This window comes from Euphorbia lathyris, chromosome 4 (assembly GCF_963576675.1).
Source record: "Euphorbia lathyris chromosome 4, ddEupLath1.1, whole genome shotgun sequence".
Taxonomy (NCBI): Eukaryota; Viridiplantae; Streptophyta; class Magnoliopsida; order Malpighiales; family Euphorbiaceae; genus Euphorbia; species Euphorbia lathyris.
The window spans coordinates 2,685,852-2,696,674 of NC_088913.1; the positions used below are offsets into that span (position 1 = coordinate 2,685,852).

A 10,823-nucleotide genomic window follows, 5' to 3' on the forward strand; every position below is an offset into this window, starting at 1 on the left:
TAGGGGGCGGGGGCAGTAAATAGGGAGCGGTATATAGTAACACCCTAAATTTATAATAATATTTAATGATAATTTAGACATTATTTTAAAATAATAATTTTTTTTATATAATTAACATATGAAAATATATGAATTTTGACTTTCTCAGATGATGATCAACTTCCTTAGAACCAGTTTTGAAGAAAACGCAATCGCCTGTAAAATGAATAGGGAAAGGAACATACACACTGATTTTAGACGAAAGATTGAGGTGCAATGACATTCTCCGGCTGCTAACGTGTTCAAGCTGAATACCGATGGTTGTAGCAAAGGCAACCCCGTGCCAATAGCGATGGCGGAGTTATCAGAAATCGAGAAGGCAATTAGATTTCAGGTTTTACGTTCAACATCGGTATTTGTTCAACTATTCAAGTGGAGTTGTAGGCTATCTATAAAAGACTGGAGCTTGCATAGAGCTTATGCATTGATCACCTTATTGTGGAGTCTGATTCTAATTTAGCAGTTTCTTAGATTAACAATAGAGATGATAACTCGAGTACATATAACAACTTTCTTCATGATTGTTCTGAGCTCATTAATAGAAGCTGGGATGTCAGAATTCTTCATGTCTTTAGAGAAAGTAACAGAGTAGCGTATAATATGACTAGTTATGCGTTGGCTTTGCCCAAAGAGATCCATGTGTTTCAAAATTACCCTCTAGTATCAATCGTGAGTTCTGACAATACGTTAGTGAGATTTTCTGGCCTAGAGAGGTGACCTCTTAGTAGTGTCCTTCTATTTTGTTAGTTTTGTATTGTTTTGTTTGTATTTCGTGGCTCGTTGAACCTCCGTTATATATATATGAATTTCGGTATAAATACACTATATAAACTATTTTGATTAAATTCAAAAAATAAAAAATACCTTTATTTATATAATTAGAGTAAATAAAAAAAACAAAACAAAAAAAACTTAATTAAGATAAAACTTAACCTAATAAACCTACTAAAAAAACACAAGATCACTTGACCAAAGAGAGACAAATCCAACGGATGATATCAAAGCACCAACTACACCCCACCACACACAATTCCTCCACCCAAATCCACTACCCCCACCAATGAAAAAACAATCCAATCACCACGCGTCACAAATCAAAATCCAACGGTGTAGATCTTCTCCACATTGCGCACTCCCATTGGCTGAAATATCACATCAATTTTCAACTCTTCCCCCATTGGACAACGTTGCTTCCTCTCCATGGCTGAATTTTTGCTTCAGAATTAAAAATCACAGAAAAAAAATTAAAGTTAAAGCACGAAACTTTGGGGTCCTTAAATGGCGACTCGTGTCGAGGGGTAGTAGACACTTGTCGCACCTTCAATCTCACCTCCATTCTTCAACCAGAAACGACATTTTTCTTCAAACACTCCCAAATTTCCACGATTTAAAAAAAAAAAGATTTGATTTTTATTTTCCTCTTATGTAATAAAAGAAAATCTCAAGGTGAGTAGTAAAACCCCTCTTTTTTTTTATTTCTCTCTCTTTCTCTCTTTCTGTCTGTATGTTTGGGGATTTACTTGATTTTGTCTTTTTGTTACTGTAATTTTTAGGTATTGGTTTTATTGGGGGAAAAGATGAAATGGTGTAGCAGTTTTGGGTTTTACTCTTTCTTCTTCATGTTCTGATGATGATGATGAATTTTTATGATTGTTGATCTGATTAATGATTTGTGAATTTTTAGTCACTGAATTTGAATGGTGTTGATTTGATTTCTCCTTTTTATGTAATTTATGGATGGAGGAAATTGAAAATCCAGTAATGGATTTGAGTTCATGGTTTGATTCTTACTGTTTTTATTTTTCTGGGATGTTTCTATGATTTGGAGATGTGGTCAGAGTGGATGAATCGGGTGAGTAATGAAATAATTAGGACAAAATAGTTTATATCTATTGATAATAAAACGAGAAAAACCCGATAAAGTGGTTTGGGCATGTACCACGAAGAGCGCTCCCTGCGCTGGTTAGGAGGACAGAAGAGTGTTAAAGGGATGCAATGATGAGAGGGTTGGGAAAGATCTAAACAAACTTGGAAGATAGTGAATGAGAGTGATACAAGTTTATTGGGGACGGAGGAAAATATGCTAGTGGATATATGTGAGTGACACGACTTGATTTCGGTGTTTTTACTGTGATTCATGTTACCTCCCATAAAGATTTGATTTTTATTTTCCTGTTATGTACTAAAAGAAAATCTCAAGGTGAGTAGTAAAACCCCCCTTTTTTTAATTTCTCTCTCTTTCTCTCTTTCTGTCTGTATGTTTGGTTATTTACTTGATTTTACCTTTTTGTTACTGTAATTTTTAGGTATTGGTTTTATTGGGGGAAAAGATGAAATGTTGTAGCAGTTTTAATTTTTACTCTTTCTTCTTCATGTTCTTGTGATGATGATGATTCTGATGATGATGAATTTTTATGATTGTTGATCTGATTAATGATTTGTGAATTTTTAGTCACTGAAAAAGTGTATGGTGCTTGAATTTGAATGGTGTGGATTGGATTTCTCCTTTTTTTATGTAATTTATGGATGGTGTAAATGGTGGAGGAAATTGAAAATCCAGTTATGGATTTGAGTTTATGGTTTGATTCTTACTGTTTTTAATTTTCTGGGATGTTTCTATGTGTCGTAATGCCTTGAATCGGTATATTTGTTCCTATTTGGATTTGTATTAGCTTTCGGTTTTCTACTTGGAAGCCACATCGTGGGTTCCAAGTCGGATTACGTTAGATTGAGTACTATAAATACTAATTTGTGATCTGATTTTCCGCCTCCTAATAAAAGCTATTCTCCTCCTTCCTGTGGACTAGCTAACACAACGTTGGTGAACCACGTAAATCTGTGTTTCGATTTTTCATTTATTTATCTTTGGTTAAATCCGCACAACACTATGATTTGGAGAAATGGGATCTTTTGGATGAAATTTTGATTTCTTGGTTTTTCTGGTGAGTTTTGGGGATGAAAAGTAGAGGTGGCAATTTCGTGTTTCGTGTCAAAATTGTGTTATCTCTTATATATGGTCCATATGGGTTTATATGTTATAAATGCTAGAAAAATGATTTTCGTGTCAGTCGGGTCGGCTCTGTAACCGTGTTTTCGTGTCAGAAATTGCCACCCTTAATGAAAAGTTGTGATGAACATCAGATTTTTTTTAGTAATTTTTAGTTTTGATGATCTTTTTGGATCTGTTGAGTATCTGGGATTTAATTGGATTGGTACTTGATGAAGAAAAATCTAATCTTTTCTCCTGATTTAGTTTTTTTTTCTTCCCCAATTTTTGAATCTGTTATTGTTGATGTTGAAAGGAAATTTCAGTATCAATCTCTTTAAGAATTTAACCCTTCTTTTCTGTTAATTTAGTTGATAAATTCATGAAAACACAGTGAAAATCAGTATTTTATTACTTTAACCCTTCAGAGTAATAGGTTTTAACTCTTTGAATCTGTTTCCAATGTTTACCTATGCCACATAATACTTTAATATTGGGTAGTAATTCGGGTTATCGTGTGAAAATTAAGTTATATTGAAGATAATCGTGTCAATTGTGTCATGTGAGTCAGGTTGTCTCTCTAAATCGTGTCAATTTAAGATAACCGTGTCAATTGTGTCATGTGAGTCAGGTTGTCTCTCTAAATCGTGTCAATTGAAGATAATCGTGTCAATTGTGTCATGTGAGTCAGGTTGTCTCTCTAAATCGTGTCAATTTAAGATCATAAACGCGTCAATTGTGTCATGTGAGCCAGGTTGTCTCTCTAAATCGTGTCAATTTAAGATCATAAACGTGTCAATTGTGTCATGTGAGTCAGGTTGTCTCTCTAAATCGTGTCAATTGAAGATCATAATCGTGTCAATTGAAGATCATAATCGTGCCAATTGTGTCATGTGAGTCAGGTTGTCTCTCTAAATCGTGTATATTGAAGATAATCGTGTCAATTGTGTCATGTGAGTCAGGTTGTCTCTCTAAATCGTGTCAATTGAAGATAATCGTGTCAATTGTGTCATGTGAGTTAGGTGCCAATTGTGTCATGTGAGTCAGGTTGTCTCTCTAAATCGTTTATATCGAAGCTAATCGTGTCAATTGTGTCATGTGAGTCAGGTTGTCTATTTAAATCGTGTTAACGTGTCAGAAATTGACGGTCTTATTCAATCGCTACTTCTGTTTATGGGAGCTATATAATCCTTAGTTTCCGTAGAATCGAGTTTCGACCTTTATCTTCAATTGTTCAATTTAGTTTTTGTTGTTTTTAATCTTAGTAGGAATGTTATTCATGTCTTAATCTCTGTGGGAACGATCTCTTATTTATCGTTTTATTATAAGTGAATTGTGCAATTTTTCTTATTCGTTATATTTTACGCGCATAAATAGAGATTGGTTCGTGAGATATAGTAATTTTTGACTGAAAATGAGCATACTGATTTATAATTGTACTTTACTTGATTTTTTGTATGGGATGTAGGACGGGATTCCATCTGAGAATCGGTTCAGCAATTGACAAGAATGGGGTCTCATATGAACTTCAAGAACTGGGAAGGTAGTGGTGCAAAGCCATCCGCGAATTCTCCGTTGATCCGGCAGTCTTCGGTGTACTCATTGACGTTTGATGAGTTTCAGAACACGTGGGGCGGAGGACTTGGGAAGGAGTTAGGATCAATGAACATGGATGAGCTATTGAAAAACATATGGAGTGCGGAAGAGACTCACGCAACGACAACGACAACTTCAACTGCTGTCGGAGAAGGTAGTTTTCCGGGTGGGAATTTACAGAGACAAGGATCATTAACTTTGCCGAGAACACTAAGTCAGAAGACTGTTGATGAGGTTTGGAGAGGCTTGGTGAAAGAAAGCAGCGGCACAGCGAAAGACGGGAGTAACATGGCACCGAATTTGCCGCCTCAGACTCAGAGGCAACCGACGCTTGGTGAGATGACTTTGGAGGAGTTCCTGGCTCGGGCAGGAGTAGTTAGGGAGGATACTCAGATAGTTGGAAAGCAAAATAATACTGGGTTCTTTGATGAATTCTCGAGACTAAACAATAACAACACTGGTTTAGGTCTTGGATTTCAGCAGAATAATCGAAACAACAACCTCGTGGGTACTCGGATATTGGAAAACAATAATAACTTCGGCGCAACTCAGCATTCTAATTTAGCCCTGAATGTCGGTGGAATCAGATCGTCTCAGCCGCTACCTCAGCAGCAGCAGCATCAAAACCAGCAGCAGCAGCAGCTGCGTCAAAACCAGCAGCAGCAGCAGAACCGCGCTCAGCAGCAGCAGCAGAACCGTCCCCAGCAGCAGCAGCAGCTACTGCAGAGCCGGCCCCAGCAGCAGCCGCTGTTCCCCAAACCTGCAAATGTGGCGTTTGCATCCCCAGTGCATTTAGTGAACAATGCTCAGCTTCCAAGCCCGAGAGTGAGGAATTCGGTGGTCGGGACGGCAGACCAATCGATAAACAATAATCTAGTTCACGGCGGAGGAATGAGTATGGTTGGTTTAGGAACTGGCGGTGTTACAGTTGCGACAGCATCTCCTGGAAACCAAATATCACCGGATATAATATCAAGAGATACACCTTCATTGTCACCAGTTCCTCACATCTTTGGCCGGGGAAGGAAAGGCGGTGCAGCTTTGGAGAAGGTAATCGAGAGAAGACACCGGAGAATGATTAAAAATCGAGAGTCAGCTGCAAGGTCTCGTGCTCGCAAGCAGGTGAGTTCAGTTCAAAGAATGAGCCATTATTTCTCTATTGTATGCTTATGTCTAACCATGTTGCCGTTATATATTAGCGGCTTAATAAAATCTGATTGGCTCTTTGAACTTTGTCGATGTCTCATTAGCCCCGAACATACTTGCAGCTTCGTAATGATCATCCAAAAGTTTCTACGGGCTAATGCTGTAGTATCATTTTCTGAGAGTCAGAAAGAAACTTCGAGATGAGATAACCAAATGATGATTATGCCATGCTTTTATAGAGGTGGAAATTTCGGGTTATTGTGTCAAAATTGTGTTATGTTATCGGTATATTCTGTATGATATAAATGCAAGAAAAACGATAATTGTGTCCTGTCAGTCGGATTGTCTCAGTAAATCGCATTGTCATTTTCTGAGAGTTAGCGAGGAACTTTGAGACTTATCGAGTTATGTTATCTATATGTTTCATATGATTATGTATGATATAAATGCAAGAAAAATGATCATTTTGTCGTGTCAGTCGGATTGTCTATGTAAATCGTGTTATCATTTTCCGAAAGTCTGAAAGAAACTTTGAGATAAGATAACCAGATGAAAATTATGCCATACTCTTAGGGGGGTGACGATTTCGAGTTTATTGTTTCAAAATCATGTTATGTTATCTGTATGTTCCATACGATATAAATGCAAGAAAAATGATAATCGTGCCGTGTCTATCAGATTGTCTCTGTAAACTGTGTTATCACTTTCTGAGAGTCAGAAAGAAACTTTGAGATAAGATAACCAGATGAAAATTATGCCATACTTTGAAAGGAGTGACGATTTCGGGTTTATCGTTTCAAAATCTTGTTTATGTTATCTATATGTTCCATATCATTATTTATAATACAATTGCAAGAAAAATAATAATCGTGTCGTGTTAGTCGGATTGTCTCTGTAAATCGTTTTATCGTGTCAGAAATTCACCTTTTGTACGAAACAATCTTCTGTGAGCCTGATGTAAATTTGAAGTGTGCAATCTCAGCGCCGCTACGTATGACATAATGACTCATTTAATGAGAATGTTTCTATCCTAATGCACTTAGGAATGTCAAAACGGGTTGTCGTGTCATAATCATGCTATGTGATCTATGTATTCCCAATCCACATTATTATATATGATATAAATGCAACAAAAATGATAATTGTGTCAATCAAGTTATCTCTATAATTCGTGTTAGAAATTGACAGCTTTGAATGCACTTCCGCTAGTTGCTTTATTACATGGCAGATTTTCGGGCAAGTTATCTCTAAGTCCTTGTTGAGGAACCTTGCGACTGCAAAATCTAATTGATATATTGGGTTCTGGACAGGCTTATACATTGGAACTAGAAGCAGAAGTTGCAAAACTCAAAGAAATGAATCAAGAATTGCAGAAAAAACAGGTATGTTCTTTTGTTGAGTAGAAAGATTACGAATATTTCGGCTGTTATCAACCGCTTCTGACCACGCTTTGGTTGTTGCAGGCAGAAATCATGGAAATGCAGAAAAATCAGGTATTTATACGCCTCTTCAGTAGTATGTTGCCTTAACTTTCACATTGAAGGAGATGATCTGATTTAGGCCTAATACATCACTATCGCGGTACTTTTACTTCGTAAACGTTCTATTTACACTAAAGTGACCTATTGCCCCCAAGTCCACGTGGCAGAGCAAATGGAGATTTTGGATAAGTTGCAAATGGAGATTTTGGATAAGTTGAAGTGTGTATCACTTTAAGCAAGTTTAGGGGACCAATATGTCAATTTAAGCAAGTTGAGGGGGCAATAAGTAAAAAGTTCAGGGAGTCAATAGGTCACTTTAAACAAGTTTAAGGAGTAAATAAGAATGTTTTCAAAGTATAGGAAGGACAGTTGACTTTTCTGCGCAAGTATAGGGGACTAGGCATGTATTAATCCTAGGTCATACGACATGAACATAAAGCGCGTTGACTTGTCATCTAGATGCATTATCTATATATAGGACAAAAAAAAAACCCTTGTAGTTTTGCGCATTTGCAAAATAGTGGTTTAAAAATTTACAAAACCGGGTTTGAGATATCTTCTATTTACAAAGAGGGAATTTTTCACTAAAACCGTCCAAATTTGCCTACGTGGCAAACATTTTGAACAAAACTCAAGAAGTTCTTTCTCACGTTTGTACCCCTCATAACAGATGAAAATATTTTAAAGCAGATCAAATGACTAAAATTTTGTTGTTTATTAACGATTTTAGTGAGAAAAATCCGTCTTTGCAATGGATGAAATCTCAAGCTCGTGTTTGTAAACTTTTAAACCACGGGTATCTTAGGCCCGTGAATGTCTCATTAAGAATGCTTAAATTATGTAAAATATGATATACACTAGGGGTGGAATTTGGATAGAAAATATAATTTTGAGGCTTTTTGTCTAGTTTTGCTAAGTTTGAGGGGGAGATTTGTACTTCTATCCAAGAAAGAATTCTTGTGCAGGACTAATGGGAATGTCTTTTTCTTGGGATAAGGTACAAATTTAGCTCTGTGGTTATTGTGAAGAACATATTTAGACTCCACGTATAAAACCGTGCAATGTTAGCACTAATGTTTTGTATATATAGAAATTTTAGACTCTACTAACGAGAGATTCGACAGAAGCTCATTTCCCGTTAATTTGGTTCCACGTCTACAATACGTGCAATACAAATTTGGCTTTATAGTTATTAGGGGAGAGAGATTTAGGCACCACGTATAAAACTGTGCAATATGAGCGTTAACATTTGGTTCCATATGGACTCCAGTGATGCTTAGGTGGCGCATACGGGGAATTAAGGGTGAGCATGGTCCGGTTCGGTTCAAAAACCAAACCAAACCGAATTGGATCGAACCAAATTGCATATATTTTTTAGGACCAAACCAAACCAAATTATAATTTGGTTTGGTTTGGACCGAACCGAATTATTTGGTCCGGTCCGGTTTGGTTCATGTTTGGACCAAACAAAGCATTAGAGACCTACTTCTATTTGTGTCTTTACTAACTAAACAATTATATAAAGACAATAATCATATAATTAGTTTTTTCTTGTGTATATATAATTAGTTACGTGAGAAGAAACATATGTTTAATTGTTTTTTCTTGGCTTAATACATCATTTGCCCCCTGAACTTGTCCAAAATGGTTGATTGGCCCCCTGAACTTTCAAAGTGTCTCGACAGCCCCTTGAACTTGCATAAAATGTTCAGTTAGCTCCCTGAACTTGCGTAAAATGTAATTAATTAATCACTCGGTTGTAAAATAGTAAGTCAAATCCGGAAGATATATTGCACGCATTTTAAAAAAGTAAAACGACCAAGGTCGGGGTATGAGATTATAATATTAGAGAAGAAAATGTTTTATAGTTAAATAAGTAATAAATTCTTTTTTAACATGTTTTAATCTATTTTGTGAAGTATGTAATAACATTCTAAGGCACGTGTAATATATCTTCCGCATTTGACTTGCTTTTTTACAACCGAATGATTAATTGATTACATTTTACGCAAGTTTAGGGGGCTAACTGAACATTTTCTGCAAGTTCAGGGGGCTGTTGAGACACTTTGAAAGTTCAGGGGGCCAATCAACCATTTTGGACAAGTTCAGGGGGCAAATGATGTATTAAGCCTTTTTTCTTCTATATATATAATTAGTTAATTAATTTAAAACCTTAAAACTAAAAGTAGTATATACTGTATTTCGGTTCGGTTTTCAACTGAACCTAACCGAAAATAAACTAGCTTAAAAATTAGGACCGAACCGAACCAAAATATAATTTGGTCCGGTTTTTTCGGTCTTTAGGTTTTTGGTTTGGTTCTTCTCACCCCTACGTGGAATCAAATTGACGGGAGGAAATAGGTTTCTGTTGGTTTTATGGAGTCTGAATTTGCTCAATTTACAAAACGTCAGTACTAACATTGCAGAGTCTTATACGTGGAGTCTGAACTTGTTCTCCCACAATAACCATAGGGCTAAATTTGCGCCTTATGAGCTTGATTTTCTATGCTCTTGTGCTCTCCATAGTTCTTTATCTATGAATCCAGCTTGATCTGATCCAACCTCGTCTGTTTTCGCAGTTTTTGGAGAAAATAAACCGGAAATGGGGATCGAAAAGGCAATGTTTACGAAGGACATTGACAGGTCCTTGGTAGAGACGAACAAGGGTTCATACTGGATACTCGAAATCTTTTTTGCCATTTTTGTGTGATGTAGGGGATTTAACGGTGCAGCTTTTCGGGGCGGGGCATCTTATACTTTTGCAGATTTAGCTTAGGTGTATGTACAGGAGCAGAGCAGATCATTGAGTTGTAAATTATAGATAAAAACTTTGTTGTTGTGTGGTAACCTATGATGCATGGGAACAGATACCGGAAAACGATAATGGAAACGGACACGATTTGTCATGTAGGATAGTGATAGTGAAAGCTCTTTGGATACTTACACTGTCTAACATAATACCTCATCCACTTTGTACTTTTTATCATAAGGAAGTTTTGGTGCCTACTGGGTTTTTAGATTTAGCTGTTACCTAATAGCTGTTGTAGTTACAGTTAGTCGTTTACGGTTGCTGTTAGTTGTTTATTATTAACTGATCGATAATTAGTGTTTTGTGAAATTGTCATTAGTTGTTGCTGTTCATATGTAAAATGTCTAGCTATGTTTTTACATAGCACACTGTTTAATCCTCATATATTAATAATATATTGTTGAGTCCTTATATTTTGTTCTATTCAATAGTTTAGTCCGATAAAAATGGACTAAACTGTTTAATAATTCAGATATGTGAAAGAGTAAATTGTTGAAAAATTAAAAACTAAACAATGTATTAGTAAACTACGAGGATTAAATAATGTGTTAGGTAAAAATGTAGGGACTAATAAATTATTTATCCAAATATCTACTATGGATATATTTTAAATTAATCAATAAATAAATTATGAAAATAATAATTATAATACGCAAATTAATTAAAATAATCTAAATAATTAAATAAAAATTAAAAATAATTATTTATTAAATGAAGTAAAATCTTATTGTTTCGGTAATAATATTATAGAAATATAAATAAAAAT

The 10,823-nt window shown here is 35.8% G+C and overlaps 1 protein-coding gene across 3 annotated transcripts; it reads left to right on the forward strand.

The window, feature by feature from the left end:
* The first annotated feature begins 1,277 nt into the window (after window positions 1–1,277).
* LOC136227942 (bZIP transcription factor TRAB1-like) lies at window positions 1,278–10,252 on the forward strand. Of its 3 annotated transcripts, none has more exons than XM_066016741.1 (5): window positions 1,278–1,485; window positions 4,494–5,743; window positions 7,078–7,149; window positions 7,231–7,260; window positions 9,828–10,252. In XM_066016741.1, the coding sequence occupies exons 2-5, from the start codon at window positions 4,535–4,537 to the stop codon at window positions 9,900–9,902; spliced, it is 1,386 nt and encodes a 461-aa protein (XP_065872813.1). In that variant the 5' UTR covers window positions 1,278–1,485; window positions 4,494–4,534; the 3' UTR covers window positions 9,903–10,252. The 3 variants fall into 3 exon arrangements, with proteins under 3 accessions (XP_065872813.1, XP_065872814.1, XP_065872815.1); XM_066016742.1 differs by lacking the exon at window positions 1,278–1,485 and adding an exon at window positions 1,536–2,239; XM_066016743.1 differs by lacking the exon at window positions 1,278–1,485 and adding an exon at window positions 1,536–2,135.
* Window positions 10,253–10,823: the final 571 nt, after the last annotated feature.